This window comes from Amblyomma maculatum, chromosome 1, assembly GCF_055883805.1.
Source record: "Amblyomma maculatum isolate TAMU_Amacu chromosome 1, ASM5588380v1, whole genome shotgun sequence".
In the NCBI taxonomy this organism is placed as follows: domain Eukaryota; kingdom Metazoa; phylum Arthropoda; class Arachnida; order Ixodida; family Ixodidae; genus Amblyomma; species Amblyomma maculatum.
In genome coordinates this window covers 110,612,269-110,637,100 of record NC_139344.1, presented here as the reverse complement: position 1 = coordinate 110,637,100, position 24,832 = coordinate 110,612,269, and the positions used below count along the sequence as shown (strand labels likewise).

Here is a 24,832-nt window from a genome sequence, read left to right as displayed (position 1 = left end):
ATATATATATATACATACATATATATATATATATATATATATATATATATATATATATATATATATATATATATATATATATATATATATATATATATATATATATATATATAAAAGTATATTACCTTCCGTAATGCTCAGTGTGACTCTCATTTAATTTCACTCCTGCAATTTTCTTTTGGCCGGTATTGTCTTGTTTCAATTAAACAATGATTATATGGCAATAGATTGCGAACAGCGGGATAGATTATAAATAATTAAATACAACCTTAAAATTTCTTGCTTCACTGTCATCGCAACTAGGGGAAGGAGAGTAAAAAAGCGCAAGCAAACGCTTCGGTAAAAACAAAAAATAAAAAGAAGTGCCCTAAATGTTTTACAAACACGGTTTCAGTAAAGTGTTTAATGATAATCTACAATGAAGAGAGGACTGCTAAGCTTCGTTTTTAGTCTTCCCTTGTTTAAATTTGTCTGTCTTTCCCCGCTCAGAGTTTGTTAAAACAAAGTTGCTTTCATCAGAGGTCCCAAAAGCTGGTTTGGTCACTTAATTCCTGAAAAGCATACTACAGAACGCTCTGTCAATGGCGGAAACGATACATTCTAGCATTTAAAAGGTAATGGGTTATCCGGCTAAAAGTTGTGCTCAGCACGGAGCAGATGAAACGAAAGGTTAAGCACAGCGTTTTCTTTATCGCGCTCCGCGATATTATCGCAGCAATAGATGCAGTCGGCAGAAGACATCTCTCGGTGCTCTGGCAGCTGTTCCACGGCATTCAAAAGACACGCTGACACATGCACGCAAACAGGCAGCGGCGCTCACTGCCTCCTCTCCAGCGATAACCAAAGGAAGGTGGTCAGCGCCGCGCATGCGCGAGGGGTGTCGCTCGCATTGTCGTGAGAGCGTTGAGGAGCCGGGAGGCCGAGGAGGCAGTCGGCCTTGAGAGTGTGCAATGTTCGCCTTGCTAGCGAATGTGGTCCTTTGGCTCGCGCTCGGCTCCTCGTTAGCGCTTGCCTGTCTGGCTGTCGCGGTTCTCGGCGCAGTTCACGCTGCAAGGCGCGCTACCTGGAAGTGGCTCCGCTGCTTTCCCGGCCCCAACGAGGATATACCGCTCCGTTGGGTCGTGCAGCAGCACAGGCACGCCAGTTCCGTGAAACACCGAACGCCGTACAATGTGTGTGAGTGCTTCCGAGACTGCTTCGCTCCACTTTTCGCGGGGCTTTGTGTGTCGCCGGTAGAGGCGATGCAGGCGACTTACGCTAACAATCAAGTGTACAGTGAAATTGGGCGCATCCAAGTCACGGCTGGTAATCATAAGCCTGTGGTTATGCTGCGCTTCGTGTTCGCAAAACTGTAGCGTGGCGTTCAGCACTTTCGGCAATTTGCACATTTTGTCAGAAAAAGCTTTCACACTGCTCAGAGCAGTGTGTGGAACCAATCCTTGTGCAGGTTACGTAAAACTACAAGACTGAGCGCTACACAGTTGCAGTAAACTGCTGCGAAGTTTCACATTCCTAGTCTACCTCCTTCTTTGCCTCCATATAACGCCCTCCTTCAGTAGGGAGCACGTGAGGTCTTAACGTTCTCTACTCGCACTTGACATGTGGTGTCGTTGCTTGGGACAAAATGGAAAATACGTGCACTGCGGAGTGAAGCAGTCTGTTACATCGTGAGACAAAATCTCATCCACGCCAACTAGGCCATTACTGTATGACAGAACTTTTGGCCCCTGGCAGAGGATCCGGTCATGGCCGTAAGCTCCACAATGGGAGTAATTGCCTCTGTTTTGGGTGTAGGGGAGGGGAAGAAAACGTTTGACTATCTTTGATCCATGTACGCCTGCGGTAAGGTGCTACTGCGCTCAGGTTTACCTACACAGCACCAGAACGTGCCAGAGTGCACTACATTTCTGGGTTGTGCAGTGACGCCGACCGTGTCATGTTTCTCAGCGATCGAGAAAGGATGAGCCGTTCTGTTGCTACACATCGCCCTACTCGCTTGCCCTTACCAAGCTCCCGTTTATTTGCTGGTGGTTTCGTCATTTTTTTACTGCTTCCTTCGATCGTTATTGAAGACGAATAAAAACTCGAAAAGCACGAATTGGTACCGGGTGTGGCGGTTCAGTTCTTCATTCCCTAATTATTGAATAGATTCAGCGAAATGAGCCGGGACAGGTACTACTGATTTAAAGAAGCAAGACTAGCCCAAACGCAACGTTTGGGCGTCGAGCCACAGCTGCTGCTATCATTCTCGCTACTGATATCGCTATATATAAAAAAAAAGTGAGGGTAAGAAGGAGCATGCGAAGGCAATGCTCGCTCCCAGTAACAACAGACCAGTATCTCCTGAAAACTCGGAAACACACCGCGATTGTCGCCGCTCTAAAACGTGGCGACGGACTTGAGCGCACGCTCTTGCGGCGTGGCTCGAACTCAGCACTCTAACAATGTGCTGATATTCGTCCTAATGTGATGGAAACAGTGGATTCATACACCAAAGCTGGTATATATAACGCTGTCAAAACGTTTCTTGCACATTAGTGGTAAATGGAAAGAAAAGTTCAAGAGTACCTTGAAAGCTTCACCATTTGACGTCCGTCACTGATAGCAGAGGGGTTTTTGGGGAGAGTCTAATCGTGTACCGGCGCGCGTGTATGGGTGTGTATGTGGGTGGGTAAAAGGGTATATGCACCTGGCGTTCCAGAAGTGACTGGACAGCGGAAACGTGTTACTACACTTGACTTTCTGACATGGTTGTTTATTATTTTTTAATCTACTCCGAACAGTATTGACCTTTTGTACAAATGGTACGAATCGAATAAAGATTTGAGGTTGCTGCAGCTTTGGTTTAAGTGATTTATTCCACTTGTCGGTAAGCAGGGTTTCTTCACCGTCTTTCTTTGGAAAAGATAAGAATTTTTGAAAGTTCAGTAAGCTTGATTCTCTCATAATTTATTGTAACATGACTAGCATGTATTGCCGACTTTTCGCTCGATGAGCTAAAGCTACTATTCTTAAACATTTTCAGGTCATGAAAATTGAACAAGCGGCTTAGCTTTCTCCGTTATATTGCAACGCGAGTGTTCATGTAGCTTTGAAAAATGAAGCAAAAACGGCTCAATGAACTTGGGAAGAGGTAGCATTGTCAAATTGTGACAGTTTGGCTATGAGAAACTAGCGGCTTGTTCTTGGATGGAATTTTTAAACAGCATTTTCTCTCACTACTTCTGGTAAATTATAATGGGTCACATGCTATGTTTGATGCCCAATAAAGCGGCGTATATTTTCAAAAAGATTATGAGCGAAATGCCATAGCTTGTGCCGGTCTCTAAAGAGATCACAACACTTACCTCAGTGATGACAATGTTTACTTTAGTCGGTAACATTTAAAGGGTTTCAAGCGTAAACTCAACACTCTTCAAAATTTTTGGAAAACAAAAAGGGAGATTATGTATTAGCGAGGTGCCATCCCAAAGCCATGCTCATGGATTCTTGGCTTCGTTATGGAATTTCGCGAAGCTGAAGTCAGTGCCTTCATATATTTATTTGGCTTTGAGCGCTGGTCATAATGAGTGTAGGTAAAAATGTCCCCGGAAGATACGTCCCCTGAAGAAGCGGCAACTAGGAAAAAACATCCCCAAGTCCAAAACTGGCCCTGAAAAGGATTTCTTCCGGAACTCGCATGAAAAAAAAAACAAACATTTTATGCCATTTTTTCGTGGCTTTGAGTTAAATGTAATCATCATTTGGAATCAGCGTCCTCTGGGGCCCGAAATGTTTACAAGAACTACGTAAAAGAATGGTGAAAGAGCCATCTGGCTCTCTATACGTTGCTAGGTTCTGAGTTCCGCAGCTCGTTAAGAAATCATATATGGCAGGACTAATAAGTTTGGTAACACTGTCCACTTAGAAAGGTACAAGCGGATCGGCGTATGGTAGTCTCGGGGAACCGCTAAAGCAGAAGACGTCACTAGAATTACTTTCCAGACCTTCCGGCGACAAGGTTCAACCGTTCTTCTGATCCTGGTGTAGAATTGTGATAAGGGTGATGATGGTATATGCAGGTCGTGCATCGCGGAAATATTAAAGCATAGCTCCAAGCTTCTCCGATAAAGCCGGCGGGCAGCTCTTCTTTTCCCCACAAACAAAGTGAAGACGAGGCGCTTTCACTGGTATTACCGCTGCCATAATTTTTGTTTTGGTCATGAATGCCCGCATATCAGTTCGATGTTCGCGGTCAATTCCAAGCCGACAGGTGAAACCGCTGTAATAAAGTTAACATACATCATTCATCATTGCAGCTCGCCACGAGGGAACGCAGTCTACGTCCCATAGCGCAAGACTTCAGCCCCGTTCGGGGACATTTGTTCCGGGGACGTCTTTCCGGGGACGTTTTTGCCGGATCCCGGTCATAATACGTGTCAGGACAAAGTACCAGTCCTATGAACTTCTAAGGCAACAGGTCCTCTATTCCAAGCTTAACATTAGCTTTTCAAAGATGTATAACCTCACCACACTTCCGAATAACTACCTGCAATTGTCGTGATCTGTTTGTCGCTGATGTGTACATCCGTTAGCAAGAGCGATTGGAATTGAATTTCGCCTTTGAGAGTCCAGAAAGCGAAACTTGCTGTAAAAAAATACCGTATATTCTTTGTTCTCATGCAACTTTCAGCCATGCTGGAGGTACGGATGGCGTACTACCATATGTTCCGCAAACATGGCTTCTTTCGGTTTTATATTGGATCACATCCTACAGTGGCAGTCTTCAGAGCAGACTACCTCGAGGTATGTGGCAATTTTTGTTCACCGCACTTCTATACCAGCCTTCCTTCTGAAATTATAAGAGTCCGCACATATTGTGGTGTAGGTTGCTTATTTCTCACAAAGTATGTTGTAAAATATATTTGAAAACATACGTGTATCAACGCATGCATTCAAACAAAAACTAAAAGTACGGGAGTCACAGCCGGATAATGTCCGTTAGAAAAGCTTGGGCCAATAAACATGTCTATTTTTTTTTTCCCCAGTGACATTAGGTCCAACTAAATCTCGGCAATATTAGGCGACCTATAAGGGCAAACAAATAAATCAAACCTGTGTAGTATTGCGAAGGGTAAGTATCGATGACTTGCTATACTACATCCGTCGAGTTTTTACACTCCTAGCTTGTTCCTTACCCGCTGGGGAAACATGGCGTGTTTCAGCGAACACTTGCGAAAATGCCATAAAATAGCTTAAAATAGAAACAAAAGATTTGAAGGACCAAACCTTTAGCTACGGCAGATACAGTTTGCTGCAAAACTCTTAATATTATAACGCTGATTAACTAAAACCCAGCAGTTAACTTGTTAGCTATAACAGCTTGGGGGCTAGTCTATAATTTGAAGTTCGAAGCCGTGATCAAGGTGATGCTATCGCAGCCTTTGAAACGAAAAATAAAACTAATTTTCAAAAAACTTAAAGGGCGACAAAATCCGTCTTTCTCTCCGTACGAAACCGAAACTTACCGCAGTAGACTCGTCAGAAGCTCGTTACAGATTCCACGTACTGTGATGGCGTGGTGCTGTGGGTATATTCGATTTTCCAGTTCCGGATTGATGAGGGACAGCGCTGTCAGGTCTCGGCTTCCATTTTGACAGAAAAGAGCGTCGTATTCACATGACCTGATTGATAGAGGCTGCTTGCAGGCTCACGCCGTCACCTGCTATACCAGACGATGGAAACCATAGGTCTCCCCGAAACAGTTTTTCGCAGTGACACCGTACGCACAGTTACCTCCTGGCATGAGTGCGACTCTAAAGAGAGACAGCAATGGCGCGAATCAAATCGATGGTTTTCGCGAACGGAGTCCGATATGCCTGAATTCAAAGCATTTGACACAATACAGAACTCAGCTTTTCAGTGTATGTTTGCCGTTGCAGTTCGCGAAGTTCTCCCAAGGCCAAAGTAGCCCAAACTCGCTCCGCTTGAATGCAACCGAAAGCGTTTGGGCAAACATTTACAACAAACGTTAGGTACTCCCCCACACAGCTGTTCACTTGGGACGCTTTCAAGCTTTCAGTTCAGAGTTCGTCTTCTGGAGTATGAACGCATCCGTTTGTAGTGATTTCGAAATAAGGAGGCTAAGATGAAAAAGTCAAATCTCTTACTATTGCTTAGAGGCCAGCTGGAGCTCATGTCTCGGTTTAAAACACGATATATCGTCTGCAAGAACACGAATAGTACTGAGAACGTGCATTGCAGTCTTACCGGGGGCATGATGGGCGAAGTTTCTAGGCGGCCCAAGAAAAATCGAATGGGCGACTCGAATCAGCAAGTAGTCCAGGACCGTCCAGGACTTTAAATCGAATGTTTCCAGTGGCCATGACACTCAGTTTCGGCTGCAAGCGCTATTACACCACGTTATCTAATTTTTTTTCGCAGCGAGACTTGGTGTAAGGCAAATGAAAGTCATTGCGCACTGCATAGTCGTCATTGTTCAGAGCGGCGGTGCGAAGTTATGTGCATTGCACGACACAGTAGAGCAGAGGGATGGAATTCGGCGACGCTGTCACTGCCCACGTCATCTGCGGACGTCGCGGACGAGCTTCCTGCGCGTATCATGCTCTTCATCTCGGTTTTGAATGAAAAAAAAAAAGAAAAGTTTCGGATTTCATCGCCGCTAGGTTTCAGTAAATGAGGTTTTTTTTTGTTTCAAAAGTTTATATAGCATCGTCATGCTGACGAGTTCAAGCTCCCTGATGAGGCTAGCCTCCCAAGAGGGATAACTGAAAAGTTAGCTATTATTTTCCAGGTAATTAGTTGCATAATTGGAAAAGTAATTTCTACAGATTGCGTCCATGGCTCCTGAGAGTTCGTTCCTCAAGATATTTTAGCTTATTCCGAGGTCACTATTTCCAGGAATTTTGAAAGTAGTCACAGAAACACTCTGTATATTGTTTACACACCGTGATCGTCTTGTGGCTGCTTCCGCTGCGTTTCACTGGCTAGAAACCATTTCAATGATGCGGCAGAGATGTTTTGCTCAGAGCTCAGCGCTTGATAGGATTGACGAAGGATAGTGCATTTGTTGGCAATAAGTTGTCAAGAACGTCATCTGTGGTATTCCTCGACGGCTGCCTAAATTGAAATTTGTTTACTTTAACTACCCAGCCGTTTGGAGCCATGGGTCTTAGTCATTTGTCCCAAAAGTACCGTGTCCGAAAAGTACCAAAAGTACCGAGTGGGACCTTTCTCGACTAATACCCTCTTTACACGGCCGGCTTAACCACTGTTACGCTTAACCGAGGTTACCGAACTTAACCACGGTTAACCGTCAATCGCGGTTAGCTGTGCTTACAGAGCTCGCCGCCGTTCTCGGTTACGGCCGCCATTGCCCATAAAGTACAACCGAAGAGATGCGGTGATTTGTGGAACGAAGCAGCATTTACAAATATCCTATTTATAACGAAGTTTCCGGAGTGCCGTCTGACACGGCGTCAGCGCGGTCAAGCCCCGCACGATGGCAGCACCTATTCGACCACCGTAAACACTGCTACGTTGGCCCCTCCTCCCGCAGACTGTACGCGAACGACAGCGCGGCTCGCTAACGCTGACGTCAGAAATAAAGCTTGCTAAATTTATTGGCATCTGGAATACTGAGCCGAATATCAGGAATGAATCACTCTTGAGGATCACTGACCAGCGGCAAATTGCTGGCAAGACCGATAACCGCGACACTATCAAGTTTCTGCTCAAGACAGCTGCCGCCGGTGCATTGCGACTCACCGCTCTGTTTACACTAGCTCTGCGATTAATGCGTCGCCAAAGATAATCATATCGTTTTTTTATGGTGGCAAAATAGGATTCACAATAAGGAAATTTCATGAGTACACCATTTCGACAGCGTTGATCAGTTCCAAAGCGCCGACCGCCGCGGCTTCGAAGAGAAATAATTTAGGCCTATCGACGACTAGGGGGTTACTCACCCCGCCGTCGTTCGCCGCGCTCACACGCTTCACCGCCGCGGTAAGTGTAACGTACCTCAGCCTGCTCGCAGCATCCGAGCTGCAAGCGTTGCGAACTTGTGCACTTTCATGAAAAGCTAACACCGCGCATTTTTTTACGTTCCGCGCTCAGCACCAAGCCGCACAAACGATACTGCAAACGCAGGACGGGGTTTCAGTACGCAGACGCTTGGCTGTAGGCCGTAACCGAATACGCCGGGTGGCACAGTAGACACCGCCTATTCTATACGGGCAAAGGAGTACACACTGTTGATGCAGACACGCTCGTACGCCTCGCGCGCTCGGCTGCTGACGAGCAGCCTCCGTCAACAGACGCCGTCCTAACTTCGGTTAACAACGCAAACCGAGGTCGCCAAACTCGGTTTGTGATAACCGTGGTTAGGGGTGTAACCATTGTTTGGTCTGCCGTGTAAATGGGCTAACCATGGTTTCGCGTAACCGCAGTTACGCTAACCATGGTCAACTCTGCCCGTGTAAAGAGGGTATAAGAGATGTTAATAGTTACTCAGTATCGGGTTTGGTTTGTGGGGTTTAACGTCCCAAAGCGACTCAGGCTACGAGAGACGCCGTAGTGTGGGACTCCGGAAATTTCGACCACCTGGGGTTCTTTAACGTGCAACGAAATCGCACAGCACACGGGCGCCTTGCTTTTCGCCTCACTGAAAAGCGGCCGCATCTGACTCTCCTAAGACAGACCATGCATGGGTACAAGATTTAAGCTGAAGCTTAACCGTGTGTCTACTACCTCTGGTCATCATATTCCAAGATGTCATATGCTAAGATTAATTCAAAGAATTCGAACTTCTACTTCTCTTTTTCGATTTCAGTCTTTAGCTGCTTCTTGGGAGCATTGCATTTTTATAGACAGCTTATGTTTTTAGGGGTGCGAGACATTGAGCGTTCAAAATTCCGTCTCTTCACGTTTTTAAAGGATCGACGGAAGTTTTCGGCAGCTTGCAGAGAGAGTGGATGAAATGACGCGCAGAGTTTAGGACGCGCCATAAACTACCATGAGTTACAAATATTGAGCGTGCTACCGATAGCAAAAAGTGCATGGGATGCAGATCTGAGGAAGAAAATATTGGAAGCAGGCACACAGCCAGCAAACCAAAGTATCTGAAAATGCGCGTGAACGACATGCTACATCATCAGTTAATATTACGAGGCCACCGGGCGGCGACTGAAGTCAGTAATGTGTGTGTGTGTGTGTGTGTGTGTGTGTGTGTGTGTGTGTGTGTGTGTGTGTGTGTGTGTGTGTGTGTGTGTGTGTGTGTGTGTGTGTGTGTGTGTGTGTGTGTGTGTGTGTGTGTGTGTGTGTGTGTGTGTGTGTGTGTGTGTGTGTGTGTGTGTGTGTGTGTGTGTGTGTGTGTGTGTGTGTGTGTGTGTGTGTGTGTGTGTGTGTGTGTGTGTGTGTGTGTGTGTGTGTGTGTGTGTGTGTGTGTGTGTGTGTGTGTGTGTGTGTGTGTGTGTGTGTGTGTGTGTGTGTGTGTGTGTGTGTGTGTGTGTGTGTGTGCGTGCGTGCGTGCGTGCGTGCGCACCCCTTGAGAAGCCTCCAGGAGAGTCCGACGTCTATCGAAGTTAAGCCTTTAGCAAAAGCAGGCCCTGTCAACCTCGCAAATATCATCATCAGTGGCTTCACCCCCTTCCTTCTCAAGCTAGGAGGCTGTCCACTCACACACCGCAGCCCTTTATCCACCTATCTCCCGCCTCTCTCAGCCTATAAAGGCGCCATTTCTCGTTCAAACATTCACCATGTCCTCCAGAAGCGTCAGCCACCACCAACCCACCTATATTCACTAGAAGCCCACGCAGCAGCGAAGTGAAAAAAGTGCTTCCTAGATCGAATTAAAAAAAAAATACATTGAGAAAGTCAACTGCTCTCAAATACACGAGCATTTCATCCATACCTCTGACCTACCCGACAAGTAACCGCCCACAGGCAGTGTGAACCCACTTTAGCTTACCTAAATCCTTCAGAAATTTTCTGTTGCGTGTGTGAAGCTTCGTCTAAAAGTACATACATCCAAGCACTCATGGAGGGCCAATGAATCAGCTTGGTAGAGCTGTTGTAACAAGCATCGATCGTCCTAAAAAAATTCACATAAGCACCAGCTTCAGCGGCATTGACATTCCGGTTGACAATCTGGCGGAAGGGAATGAAAGGGTTGCTTATAATAGTAATAATAAGATACGTGTAGGCGACGTCATCAGCGACGTTGCCAAGAATATGAGGAAATTACAGACTGTATTCTGCATAGGCACGGGTTTGAATGCGTTGCATTTTTCTCCATCTTCATTTTTGCCTTTTTCTATTTAGGTAGTCCTCAACAGTAAAAGCACAATGGAAAAATCTATTGACTATGAGGTCTTGCATTCCTGGCTAGGCACAGGTCTTCTCACGAGGTAAGGCTTTGCCGATAAAATAAAAATCATTGTAACTTCCATTTTCTGTTCGTGGTTTAGGCTCGCACTCAGGCCCAATAAACTGTTATTCTGTATGAACAAGACAAAAACAGTTGTATAGCGTAATAGTGACCACCCTACAATTTCACATAAAAATAAACTTTTAAATTCAAGCTACAGGGTTTTATGTCGTAAAACAAGGGACGTTAACTATATGCGCTCATTTTCACGTTGTTCTGCGAAGCAAGCGATTATGTGTGGTTGGAAATATTTTTGCTCCTATCTAGTAGGCGTGGTTTCAATGAGAGAGTGTGCGCTGAAAAACTACCCCAATCCCCAAGTCGCCTGTTACTTGCTTTCGCTGTTTCATAATTTATCATATCATGACTGTCGAAATTCCAGCGCTTCTCGAATCCCTGCGTTGGCGTCGTGTACTGTTGGTTGAAGTGCCTTACATATAAAATAAAAGGTTCACTTGTTTCCCCGGTTTGCATACAGCAGCAGGAAATGTCATCTGTGCTGCAAAAGTTTTGCCGGTCTTCCTCAAGCACCCAGTCCTAGCCTCGAAAAGTAAACCACCATCTTGTAAATTGCCAAAAAATGTTTAGCTTTGAATTTGTCTTAACTGTCCGTCGTTGGTTTGTGAAGCATTCTCATTTGCCAATGAATATTTTTTCTTGATCATACCTTTTGTTTCAAGGTCGTTTTCTATCGTTTTCTTCCTTATGGAATTTGTATCCATTTTCGAGCCATCTAGGCCTTCTCCTGCATGTCGTATCGATATTGAGCCTATACCTGACAGTATATAAAAACTCTAACGCATTTTTTAGGAAAGAAGTTGAGGAAAAAAATGCATCTGCAGAAAATTTTTTTCAGTGCTCTCTAAACAGTTAGCTAAGGGGGCACTGAAGACAACTCAGTCCAATTTCTGTTCTCAATAAACATTTTTGCTTTGATTCTGTTTACATTTCTCATACAGCCGATGACAGATTTATCGCCAAGAAAATTAGATTCAAAACCTTTCCTTCCAGCCTGTTCAAACTTCTGGCGTACTAGCTTGAAGTGAATGGTGGTATAGATTTGTCCTGGGATCCGTGGGCCAAAGTTTGTTTCGACGCATGCAACTATTTTAAAAAAAATCCAGGCGATGTTGAGATCTGCAGATAAAATTTCGTTCTCTCTTTTATAAGAGCTCTGCTGTATGTAAAAGCGGTCGTTTGTGAAGCATGTACTTGTCGACGCATGACCACTTGTGTTTGTTCTCACTCTTTCTTTTAAAAATGCATTTCAAAAGCGACTGTCTCAGAAACATTAGTATTCGGGCATGAAATGCTTTTAGGTGCCGTTGCGAATGGTACTCGCAATAGCTTGCCCTGAGACCTAAACACGGTGGCTTCTGCTTCTCCCGCGTTAGCGAGCCTTGCTTCCAACTTTTTTGAATAGCTACGTTTAAGCTGTGTATTACTGCCATCAGGAAGCCATCGGAAGCGAGCACTATATTTACTATTATATGGTGTAAAAACTGTTTTGTCATATTAAACTTACTATACAATGCTAAGGCTGTGCATTTTCATTTTTATCTTTCCTTTAAACTACCGCGCCAAATTCAAGCATGGACGTATTTGAGAATAAATGCAGAAAGTACGCTGAATGAACGAATGAATAAAGCTGAATTGCGACTGAATCGAAAAAATGTTTAAGATTTTTCTCTCTCTGAGTTGCACTCCTCTGCGATTCTAGTTCTGGCGAAAAATGGAAGACACGAAGGCGCCTGCTGACTCCTGCGTTTCACTTCCGCATTCTCGATTCCTTCGTTCAGCCAATGAACGCAAGAGCTCGAGGCTTGGTGGAGAAGATACAGCAGCGCTTAACGGACCCTTGGATCAACGTCGTGCCCCTCGTAGCTCAGTGCACGCTTAGCATTCTACTGGGTAAGCTTGGAGCGTATGCTCGCACGCTCAGAACAGAGAGAACGAAACTCACCTGCTCTTCTTCGTGCCCCTAGAGACCATCATGGGGATTTTTCCTGAGGAAGAGGAGGAGTACTGTCGGTCTTATGTTCGTGCTGTTCATTAGTAAGTTCTCGGTCTGCTGTTTCTGTCTGCTGTGGCAACACGGGACTGGTTTACCGTCTGTAGGCGCGCTAAAAACATGGCGTAGTTTTGTTTAATATAATTAGATGATTTATGAGAACGGCTCTAAAAAAAAAAAAAAAAAAAGAAGAAAACGAGACAGAATAGAATTGTAGCTGCGATATGTGGACGTAATGGCGTCTTGATGTTTGCTTAAGGAAGTTTATGATATCAATTTTTATTTCCAAACCCCGCACTATGTGTTCACGATTATTCACTTGCGTAAACGAACTATTCACAAACATTCGCGCTGTTACGATACTACAAGGCCACGCAATCTTTTAACTACTCGATGTGTGGCTCTTTCGCCTTTGCAGCTTGTCCAGTCAGATCTGCGCTCGAATTCAGACACCTTGGTTGTTAGTCGACGCCATTTATTTCCGCACTTCACCAGGCAAAGAGTATAAGAAGAGTGCAGACATCGTTCACAACTTCACTGCGAAGGTGAGAAGTTATACAAACTTCGCAGCCGCCGCTTGTTTTGCTGTTTATAGACGCTCGTTTTATGCCGTGAACTATCTTTGCTTACATCTCATGGTGCTGATATTTCGTGCTTATATGGTGCACGAATGTTGCAGGTAATTAAAAAGCGCAGGGAGGAGCTTGAGAAAAGTGCAGGTCAGGACATCGCCTCAGAGGAGAAAGAAGCAAGCGTGTACAATAGAAAGCGGTTGTCGACGTTTTTGGATACTCTCCTTCGCTACAGTATTGAAAATGACACTTCCTTCACCGATGACGACATAAGAGAAGAAGTGGACACGTTCATGTTCGAGGTACTCGACGTATTTCGGATAGAAAACGAGCCAGCATGTGGAATATTTTTAAGCGTTACATACCTTGCAGTTCTCTGGCCGGGTGTTCGCAAAAAAAAAAAAAAAAAAAAAAAAAAACAGAAAAAAAAAAAACGAGACAGGCACCTCAAATTACACGGCGCTCCCTGTGTGACAAATTCATGGAAAGCAAATCACTTCTACGAATTGTTTGGTCTTTATTTGGGTCAGATTACTTTCAGGCAGTGAGCTTTTTAATCATGCGAAAGTAGTTTCATTATGGAAAAGAAAGTAATCACTTAAAATTGTATTATTTCTAGGAAAAGTTTGTTATTGCTAGGTAAATATATATATATATATATATATATATATATATATATATATATATACTGAATACGGACACTGAATACTCCACTCAACAGCGAAAGTGAAGTCTCAATATAAAGCTGTCAATGCCTCCTTCTGTGGCGTCTGTTGCCCTCTTAGAATATATATGTATATCAGTCACAGTCGGATTTGATTTATAAGAAACAATTTCCACAATGAGATTTTTTTTTTTTACTGCTGGTTTATTTTCCGCCAGGGCCATGATACGACGTCAGTAGCGATATGTTGGTCGCTGTACATGATTGGATTGCATCTTGATCACCAGAAAAGAGTTCAGGAAGAATTAGACTTGGTTTTAGAAAACTCTTCAGGAAATGACATTACTGCTGAAAACCTGAAGGAGCTGAAGTACCTGGATTGTGTTATAAAGGTGAGAGGAAAGCAATTTTTTTCCCAAACCGTTAGACTTAAACGCTGCCCCAACTTTATTAAGCAAATATTTGCGACTGTACTTCTGTACCAAAAGTATTTCACTCTCAGAACAAGTGCTCAAAACTTATCTCCTACATTCATCGGTGAATTTTAACAGCAGTGATATTTTTCCGTGTGGAAATTTGTCACCATTCTCTCTCTATATAGCAGTGTGAATGTTTGGGTCGAATGTATTGTAAGCGGATGAGAGCACATTTTCCAGTTATACGAAAGTTTTCGACTTTGTTCATAGTACGAGGGCTATAGCGTTTCTGCTGATGTTAAAGGCCTCATAATGATTAGAGTTTTAATCCCTCCTCTTTGCTTAGGAATGTCAGCGGTTGTACCCATCTGTTCCTATCACTGGCCGTGAGAGCGTGGAAGACTTCAAGCTAGGTAATTATATTTTTATGACTGCATTATTGTGTTGGTTAAGGCACTACGCCTTAAATGCATAGGGTGTAAAACCCTACCTAGTATACTATAAATCTACAAATGATGAGGACAATAGGCTAATGTGTCCTTTCTTCTCTCTGCCCCCGCCCCTGAAACTAGCGACCTTTCTCTCCACCCCCCGTTATTCTCTTGTTCGAGGTGCCTCCATTCATGTCACTCAGCATATCCATTCTCTCCCGGATTTGCCTTATTAAATCATCTATACTGACTCTTAAGAAATAAGTGCGCTGCTTGCACTTACGAGGAGAGTGGTAAGAAGACGACACAAGCGGTTAAGCGTAATTTATCAGGTGAGATTTATTTCTTTACATCGGAAAAAAAGGAAGAAAACAAAGCACGTGGCATTTGCTTGATAAAAATAAAAGTGTGAGAGGAGACAGCTAAAACGAGAGTGCACGATACAGGTAGCAAATTGGAGAATAAGAAGACATGAATACTAACAGATATTATTGAAGCTCGTCTGGAAACTTTGCTGCGTAACAGCATCTGCCATGCATGCCAGATCTGATACATGAGCGTTGTAAATACTCATAAAAGCCTTTCATCATTCTGGAGCATGTCAGTCTCCCGCTTTGAGTAAGCGAACGACGGGGAACTTGCGTAGTTGCCTTCAATGCCCGATATTACTCGGAATGCCCCAATGACCTCCCGTTTTTCCCCTTTCTTTTGCGTTTGCTAGGATTAGTCTTTTCAAGAGAAGGGGTGCATCCGTGTAGAGAGTGGTTGGCCATATATCCTGGAAACTGTTTGGCGCTCTTTGGCCAAAGATGCCCTTGCGCCATAAAAAATCAGTCCATCATCATATCCTGGAAACTGCAGAGAGCCACAATTTCTTCTGTGCTCTAAGAGCCGTTCTTTACGGCAGCTTCCAGTCTGTCTGACGTAGGACGAGCCACAAGAGAATGGAATTTTATATACAACCCCTATTGAGCATGTTACGAAAGGTGAGACATTGCGAACTCCCCACACCCTCTTTCCTCAACTACGGGTTCTATGCTATGCTTTTACATATGCATTTAGATTTGTGAGGAGCAGGCAGGACAGACAGACGGACAGACAGCCAGACAGATGACAGGTGTTGTCTCCTCTCCCACTTGTATTTTTTTATGAAGCTTATGTCACGTGCCTTGTCTCCTCCCGTTATTTCTAGTGGAATGGAATGAACCACAGTTCGTAGATGATGCTTAACCGTTTGCGTCGTCTTTTCAACCCTGTCATCCTAAATACAAGCAGCGCACGCATTTCCCAAGAACATATTACTACTAGCTCAATCCCAAGCACTTCTTTACGGTGACTCTTAGGCTGGCGTTCATGATAATTTTGCCTAAAAACAGTGCACCCTCATACACAGAACTCGAGAAAGCGCTTGCTTCGCTACAGTCTTGCCTCGTCTTCCTCCTCTGGATTCCTGGGTATTCGGGGACTCGCGGCAGTATGTTGGCTAAGCAGATCGCCTGTAAAACTCTTTACCGATCCCTGTTGATCACCTGACTCATGCCCTTAGAGGGCGGGTAGAGTCTGCTTGTTTGCGCACCTTTATAAAATACTACACTATTATCCGCGTTGACCGTAAACAATACCTCGACCCTAATCATATAGTTGTTCTTTGATGGAGGCCCCCATCCTTTGAGATAGAGCTGAATACTCTCAAAACAGATACACGGCTACATTTTTAACAAATTTCGCCGCTGTCCCTCAAGTCCCAACGGCCCCGCCCCTGTGCCAACCTTTCCTACTGCCTATTCTCCAGCTGGTTGCATTGCGAGTTCAGTTTCTTTCCCACCGCTTTTCTCTCATACTTTTGGAACATGCCTCACTGGCCTTGTGCTGAGGATGAGAAAGTACTCCGTCTGGTCATCCAGCGGACATCGATATATTAGGTGCCTGTGTTGCGCCTCGAGAAGTCTTTTTCAACTCCTAACGTTGCTAGTGTGTCTTTTCTGCTGCAGGTGACAGCACAATTCCTAAAGGCTCTACCATAGACGTCTTCATATATGCCCTTCATCGGGATCCAGACGTGTACCCAGACCCAGAGAGATTCGACCCGAGCCGTTTCTTCTCAGAAAACTGCTACACTCGTCATCCATATGCCTTCATTCCTTTCTCGGCGGGCTCAAGGAATTGCATCGGTAAACAACAAAAGCAGCAACTGTGTACGCGGAAAGCAGTGTGTGAGCCTAATTGCAATTCACCATTTTAACTCCGTCAAAAGCCTAAAAAAATGGAACACCGCTCCTCGCTATACTTTTTAACATTTCCCGCCAGGCACTGGTACAACAGTGGGCATTAAGATCTTTCCGGGTTTGAGAAAAATGTCTGATGTGGCTTTCAAAAGAAGAAAAAAAAATCAATCCGGAATACTCATACCCTTCATTGTACTAAGGACGTGATGGGTACCTGACTGGTTCGACAATGGAAGGGTGGGTTTTTCTTCACGTCCGTTAGCTTCCAGCTGTCATTCTCATAGCGACCCCTCGTGCTACGGGCCATCGAGCTGTCAAAAAAGGTTTCGAGTTCTCTGCCTTCGTCGTTATTTTTTATGGTTCCTTTTAGCTTCACAGTCGTGGATGAATGCTGATGCCAAACTGCGAGTGTAATTGACCACGGACACGAAGCTTTCGGTCATTAAAACACAGCTCACACCTACTGTTTTTGTGTGTATACGTGCTCCTCTCTGTGCAAGTACGAACGTTACCCCGAGCAGCAACAGCGAACTGTAATTTTGAAAACATCGAATATAATCATTCATGTTTTCCGGCAACAATTTAGAGTAATCCACGTATAAATCTAGGGCAAGTTTTAAACATGGGATGACCCTTGAGGAACACTACCACGTCTATAACTTTACTTGGTGTGCACCAGGCGCGTGCTTCCAACGCGTTGTCACTGCTCTCGCTTCTTGTCAGTTCGTTGTCGGTCAATAACCGCTTTCTGAGCCCGATGTCGGCTTCCTTTGCGCGATACTGCAGTTGTCAAAGAGCTGTTTGCGTTGTACTTTCTAACTCACTGCTTCGTGCCTACGCTACGACTTTCGGGTGCCGTATGGCCGAGGGCACGGCATCTGACCCCAGCCGCGAAGCCTACACTTCGACAGAGGCGAAGTGCTAAACCACGTGGCATATATGTGCTGTACGATGTCAGCGTGCGTAACAGAACATCAGGCTATCGAAATTAACTGGGAAACCTCCACTAAGGCAGCTCTCATACCTCACATTTACTTGAGAAGTTCATAAAGTTGTCTTAGTAAAAGCTTCCGTATTTACTCGCACAATAGAAGCAGTATCTTTTTCTCTCAGAAACTGCTTAATATCTGCGGGGGGGGGGGGGGGGTTATTACGTGGAAATAAATATTCAGAACCATTTGAATCAGCAAAAAAAATGATAATATAATTTGCGAAAGAGCATTGTGGGCTAATCTGGAGAAACATCTTGCATGGGGCCATGAAGACCTCCACGCTCTATTGCATCATCGGTAAATTTCTCTTGGTATCGTTTTTTAATCAAAGCATTGTGGAGGTCAGCATGGTTATGGTCAAAATCACGATCGTCCAAATATATCTACAACAGCATGGTAGAAGTTTTGTCTAAATTGGGATTTTCTTTGCAATCCAAATTGGGAAGAAAGACAATAAAAAGAGAAATGTAGCGAAGAGGAAGCCGCACAGGGCGCTGAGCCGCGTGAAGGAGCCAGTGTAGGTGTTCCGACCAGCCAGTCGGTCCAGTCTAGTAATGTGCACTAACTCAGGTCCGTGCTTGCAGCTTCATTTACTGGCACTTTATCTTTCGTCCGTAGTCTCAAAGTACGCTGCTGGGGTGGCCTTGTCAAGATTTCGGTAGTGACGCCTTATAGCAGTAATGTCGTGCATATCACGCACTGTACACGTGATAGGTGTTCATTTGAAAAGTGATATGTGGCAGTGTATTCATTTTGGTTAGCAGCGAGTTATCGTACCCTCGTAATATCGCCGGAGTGAATTTCTCAACATAATAAGAAAGCAAAGAAGCGTTAGGTACCAGAAATTCAAAATACCAAGTTCTCTGAATGCATAAACTAACTATGCAGAAAAATCAGCTCAAACTTTAAGTGTATTCACGGTGACATCAGTGCAACACGATGCTGGGCAAGTCATTGTTCCAAAATGAGATTGAAGGCGAACGAGGACAGTATGGGTTTGTTGTGCTGTCTTGAAATTACATTTTTGCAATATGGAGTAACTCTGAAATATAATGTACACTAAAATAGATTTATTGCATGTCTTTGACTATATGAACGCAGTTTTATCGTCTAAAACGATTTGGAACTCAAATTTGCTCACATTTTTACTAAATCAGTTTTCCCAAGAAAAAACTGTTTCTAACATGTATGATATGTAGGGGAGTTCATAGCATTTGTGTGCTATCTTTTTGTCCTTTCTGTCTGGCCAGTTTGACCAGGAAGCCAGGAAGGAAGTGAACCGGACTCAAGCCCAGAAAATCTGTGCAAACGTTTGCAGCTTGGGAGGCTGCCGCCATGAGCCGCGTGAGGCTGGGCACTCACTATAACCGTGGACATTTCGAATGATCAGCACATGCCATTGGATAGCCGTCGGGAGCAGTTGATGTGCTTTACAGGTGTAATTTTACAGCAAGGTGGAGACGTCGGGCATTGCAATCTCTATATGCGCACGGTGTCTCCTGGGGCTTTCTACATCACTAAAAATTCAAAATTTATAAATATCCTCTTGGTGTTCCGTGGAGTTCGCTACTAACGCCTTCTAGATTTTTGCTGACGCCATGGAATGCTGGAGAAAAAGGAGGAACAGGAGAAGGAGGAGGAAAGGCAGGGAGGTTAACCGGTACAAGAAAGCGGTTTGCTGTCCTGCACTGGAGGAAGTGGGTGATGGGATATAAAAGTGATGGGTAAGAGAGGAATGGGTGAAGTCAGTATAGTCACATTACAGCCATATCACGTCACATGACAGCAAAATCACAGCCTATCGTCCGGCCCGTGACTTTCATCAAGCCGAGCAGTGCCTGGAAGGCCTTCACCGCCGACGGTCGCCGCGGCCAGTGACCTAGAATCTTGATTTCAGTCAGTGGGCGTCCATCCAGACGCTCCATTGCACGGCTGAGACATTGTCTTTCCGTATATATGGGGCACTAACAATGAATGTGGCCTATAGTTTCACCGCACCTGCAGGTTGCACATGCAGGTCTATTCCATAACTATCACAAACGAATAAGAGTTTTTTAACGCTACATCAACCCACAGCATACAGGCGGCACAGGAAAGTTGCTTCACGTTGGGGTAGGCCGGGTGGAAGCCGGAGCTTCAGGTCAAGGTCCAAGGATTTTAAGCGGGAGTTCACAAACTGATCAGAATTCCGCAAGGCGAGCATGAGCTCCCGCACAAGTGCGCGAAGCCTGCCCACATGCATCTGCTCTGGAAAAAGGGATAAACACACAATCGCCGTCTTAGGAGGCAGTTCGCGCGACCTCGTCCGGACGGATATTGCCCGATATGCCGCTCTGTCCTGGAAGCCATTGGAAGATGATGTCGGTTCTTTATTGATGGCATAGTGATGAAGTTCTCGTATTTCCGCGACGAGTTGCTCATGGGCTCCACGGCGAAGAGCCGCATTGTAGGCTTGCGGGGCTGCTTTGGAATCTATGAAAATAAACCACTGCGGGGGCTCTGCTGTCTGATATGCCTAATTGCGACACGAAGAGCGATTAGCTTTGTAGCTGTCGAAGAAGTCCGGTGAATTGTCCTAACTTTTATTTCTGTAGTTCTTCCGGGCATGACCATGGAGCCTGAAGAACTCGCGGCATTCACTGAGCCGTCAGTGTAGACGTGCAAACGGTGTGCATGATGCTCATGAAAGTATTCGAGAGTAACTTGTTTTAGTTCTTTCGGCGATAGCTCGAGCTTCTTCCTGATTCCGGGTATTGAAAGAAGCACATGGGGTTCATGCAGGCTTCATATAGTGGAGAGGACAGTCTAGAGGCGGGTGTAAACTGGGACGGCAGAATAGCGCGATGTGCATCAACGGCCTCTGTAAATGGTGTACGCGGCCAGATAATAGGAAGAATGGCCAAATCATGAGAGGGAGTCCGGGAGATGTCACAAATATATAAGTGGCGTCTAGAAAATGAGCCCGAAGTTTGCTTGGGGGCTGCAGCAGACGGCACACATTTTTGTAATGTTTGGATGCCGCCAGGCTGGGGTTATTATGACTGTAAAATCCGACAGGAAAGAGGCAGAAGTGTTCGCTGGATAAAGTATATCGCCAAAGCGCGGAAGGTGCAGGGTTGCTAGAATGCTGTGCGCGAACGGGAATTTAGAGTTAACGTTTGAACAGCAGTTTCCGAGTAAGCAAGGAATATTGCAAACTGAACATGCCCACTCAATTCAAAAACTTGCACCTGTGTATTTAGAGTATTCCAAGGAACACGAATGGTCGGGGCAACGAATGTTCTGGAGTACATACACAAGATCTTGTTTTAATTTTTTGGCGGGGAGAAAACATCGCTTGTTGCACCCACAACCACAAAGCAAAATGCAGGTACCCGCCTTTGCTCTGCTCACGGAAGTATGCATGACTGTTTTCTTTTAACGCCAGAGAATGTTTTAATTAGAGCATTCTTTTCTTCGAAAGTAAAGATTTTGTGTTATAATGAACACAATGATTCGACTAGGAATATTTTCTTCACCACTGTAACAGCACAGCGCTTATGAGGAGTTTCCATTTCCTATGTTCTGGCGTTTTTTTAAGCATTTCTGTATGATTCCATCGGGGCTATTGATATTTAAAATGATAATGATGATGTTTTTGTAATCAAAGGATACGTTTCAACCTGTGGTCTTATTGATCCATGCCTTGTTGCAAACGTCGAGACTTACTAACTTTTTAGCGAAGTATATTTTCCAACCCGTGAAAATTAAAATGTTGTTATCAATTGAGCAGTATCCTCTTAATTATTCAATTAGACATTCGAAATAATTTTGCTTTTTCGAGGAATCTGTTTTTGGCTTACATTTACTCATGTTCTAATGGACACCTCCCTGTCTTCGAATGCAGGTCAAAGGTTTGCGGCAATGGAGTTGAAGATTATCATCGCCACAGTCCTGCGGAACTTCAATGTGATGTCACTTGATCATCGAGACAAGATTCGCCTTTCTAGTGATCTAGTGTTGAGAGCAGCTGATGGCATCAGGCTTTCTTTCTCCCCGAGACTGCATTCAAGCGGATAGATGGCTTTCATTACCACAAATTGCACTCGGTTATTTCTTTGCGGTTTTTTAGGCAAGAAGGACCAGCTGCAAAATATGTTTAGCATAAAAAGCCCGAGAAGCGATTGTCCCCATTGCATGACGGAGAGAGCATTAAATTATAAACAGAGAAACACGGTGAATTGCTCCCGCGCACAGTATGAGGAAATTGTATGATAGCATTATAAATATGCGTAGCTAAGTCGCCAAATCATATCTATACGAATGGCACGCCAGGAAACAAGTGCATCTGTATTCAAACGAGCATTTTAGTATTATTGCCTTTGAAGAACAACGCAGAAAGGGCGCTAAATAGAATATAAAACAGTACAGGGTAAACAATATTCGTGTTGAGAATACGTTCCCTTAGTGACAAATTGCCGTTTCTTATGAGAGCGCTATGAGGGTTTCGCTGCGCTCTAGACGAGGTTATATTGTCGAAAGTTACTGCTGAGAATATTTTTCTGGCAACGCTTCTGTCATTAGTTTGGGGGCGCATGGCTTTCGACGGCAAAGTGATCGCAAACATAGTTTTAATTTTTTTGTTTCATGAAGCGCATTGAGATTAGGAATGTTCAGGTTTAAAAGACAGTCATGCCGTGCTTGCGCATTAACTCTATCATGTCAGGAAAGTAACGCGGTCGTGTAGTATACTTTCCTACGTGATGCGAAGAACACTAAATCTGCAAAGGAGCTTCGTAAGCTATATTCGATGTCTTGTGCTGGGAAGCTTACCGTAATATTCCGAGCCATCGCCCATCCTCGAGTATTAATTAGCCCACCCCCAAATTTCGGTAACATATTGGTTATGTCAATACCACCAAATCCTGGTACCCTATTCTCGATATTTGGCCATTTTGTTGAAATCGTAATGTCGGCGTGACGTGTGCAGCAGGGTGGTGTCAGGTTGCGTAAGCACAAAATCTAGTTACGCAGTCTGGCGAGAAATAAAGAAAACGACAAAAAAAGTGTCTGTCTGCTGCTGTATATTGGCTCGAAGTATGACACGACGATGCTCCATAAAAAAAGCCGCTGCGGTGCATTCCGCGATGCGGACGCTGCATTGAAAGCGAGTAAACTTTGTTTAGGCGTGTCTCGGTGTATCATGACATACGTACGACCGGACATTCTGCGCCAGTTATCAACGGAGAGACCGAGCAAGTTTACGAGCGCGAATAGCGTTAAAGCTGAAGAGCATAACGGAACCGGGATATTCAAAGTGCCTTGGTGGGAGCGGAATGTGGCACTGCTCCTCATAAGTTCCGATGACATCTCACATTCGCTTATCAGCAACTTTTGAATGCAGGAACCAAAACGTGTATCCGTTATTGCAGAGCGATAAAATGCAAAGCAATCATGGGAGATTACTTTCTGGCTGTGTTAAAAAAAATCACAAATATGTTAAAAAACATCACGTGATTAGAGCGTATTCTCAAAACGTGTTGTGGAGTACTTATTTTCGTTTTGGAAAAAATAAGCAAATGGTGAGCGCGCATGCATACCTGAGCAAAAATATGCATGAAACACATCGCACGTGGCAAGCAAGCATGTGCCATGTATATGACACATACATTATTTTTTAAATAAAAGCTGTGAGTAATTTTTCTTTCTTTTTTCATCGCAGGAAGGCCCTTAATCTCATGAACATTAAAGTGGATGCATAGTGCTTGCCAAAACCAAGCTGCGACCCTTCACTTGTGACACAAGTGCAGACCAATGTGAGATGCAAAAAAAAATTTGTTTTCTGCCTGTTTTTTCTTTCTGTCGCTCACCTGTTTGATTTCTTCTTCCTTACTATCCTTTTCTTCCGCCGCCCCAGTTCAGGGGCTTGAATATTAGATAGCAGATACCGGGGCTGGCAAACATTTTATGCGAAGCATATTGCTAGAGGTAAACCACAGCCCTTCGTGACGGTTACACGCCGTGCAAAGAATGCGGAATGCTACGTCACACCACGTGATACGCTGACGTCACGACAGAGGAGAGACGGGGGTCCAGCTCGCGCCGTCGGCTGCGGTTGCACGCCGTGCGGACCACGTGGTATGGTGACGTCACACCACGTGATACGCTGACGTCACGACAGAGGAGAGACAAGGGACCGGCTCGCGCCGTCGGCTGCGGTTGTCCGCCGTGCGGTGTAATTGTACGCTTTGGCGGTGTAATTGAAGGACCACCATGGCGGTGATATGGCTCGAAGGGTATACATGAGGTGACCTCACAGCCATGCTTGGTGAAGTAACGACCGTTGGTGCACGTCAAGCCGGCTGGACACGGGTAGTTTACGGGAGGCTTTCCCATACGACCATGTTGTTGCCGAAGAAATCAAAATCGTTGATTCCTTTAGCACGTCGGTGTTCTAAGAGCTTTTGCTTTGCGTACATATTCGCGTAGGGGCAAATCGAGTATCGCTGGCCTGGGGGACGACATGTTCGTTGTGCGTGTCGGTAACACAGTTAGATTAGAGATGAACGAGTGATGCTATTACCTAGTTTTATGCGATGGGAAAACATTGTGCATTCCAAGTTTAAGCCGTGTAAAAGCACGTGTAACCAAGGAAAGAAAAGTTTAGCCAAGTGTAACCATGGAAAGCCGAGTTTAGCAATCAATATGCTTCGCATCTGACCAGGCTTAACCAAGCTAAGCCTCAGCCATTTTTGCTCTCACTGTCGTTTTACTTGAATAAAAATTTGTGGGGCACTTTGGATCACTATGACGCGATAGCGTAAGCTACCAGACAACATATTGTCACGAAGACAGGGATTTGTGGGAAACGGTATCAGGGCAGAGACACACAATCAAGACAGGGGTTCAGGGGAAACAGTAACACAGAGACACAGAGTCAAGAGTCCACAGTCCTAGCTAGAAGAAGCGCATGAGAGTACACAACTTCTTCGTCTTTCAAACGCTACCTCAAACCCCAGGTGGCATTATAGAGTATATCGTGACAATATAAAGCCCCACTTTAACCATGCCGTATGAACAGGCCTGTGTGGCCTGGGGATAACGTGAATGCAA

At 44.7% G+C, this 24,832-nt stretch overlaps 1 protein-coding gene across 4 annotated transcripts in view; it reads left to right on the top strand.

The window, feature by feature from the left end:
• The first annotated feature begins 908 nt into the window (after nt 1-908).
• Nucleotides 909-24,832, top strand: part of LOC146203497 (cytochrome P450 4C1-like) — a 48,355-nt gene continuing 24,431 nt past the window's right edge. The window contains exons 1-12 of one of the 4 annotated variants that reach the window (XR_014703887.1): nt 909-1,176; nt 4,673-4,785; nt 10,324-10,409; nt 12,150-12,340; nt 12,415-12,484; nt 12,859-12,985; nt 13,120-13,314; nt 13,895-14,068; nt 14,439-14,505; nt 16,515-16,694; nt 21,627-21,688; nt 23,442-23,535. Coding sequence is in view for 2 of the 4 variants with exons in the window: in XM_084588799.1 (XP_084444925.1) it covers nt 951-1,176; nt 4,673-4,785; nt 10,324-10,409; nt 12,150-12,340; nt 12,415-12,484; nt 12,859-12,985; nt 13,120-13,314; nt 13,895-14,068; nt 14,439-14,505; nt 16,515-16,694; nt 21,627-21,799 (1,602 nt within the window). In the remaining 2 variants the exon portion in view is untranslated. Of the gene's footprint in view, nt 1,177-4,672; nt 4,786-10,323; nt 10,410-12,149; nt 12,341-12,414; nt 12,485-12,858; nt 12,986-13,119; nt 13,315-13,894; nt 14,069-14,438; nt 14,506-16,514; nt 16,695-21,626; nt 23,572-24,832 lie in introns of those variants that run through there. The other 3 variants (XM_084588800.1, XR_014703886.1, XM_084588799.1) reach the window with 3 other exon arrangements.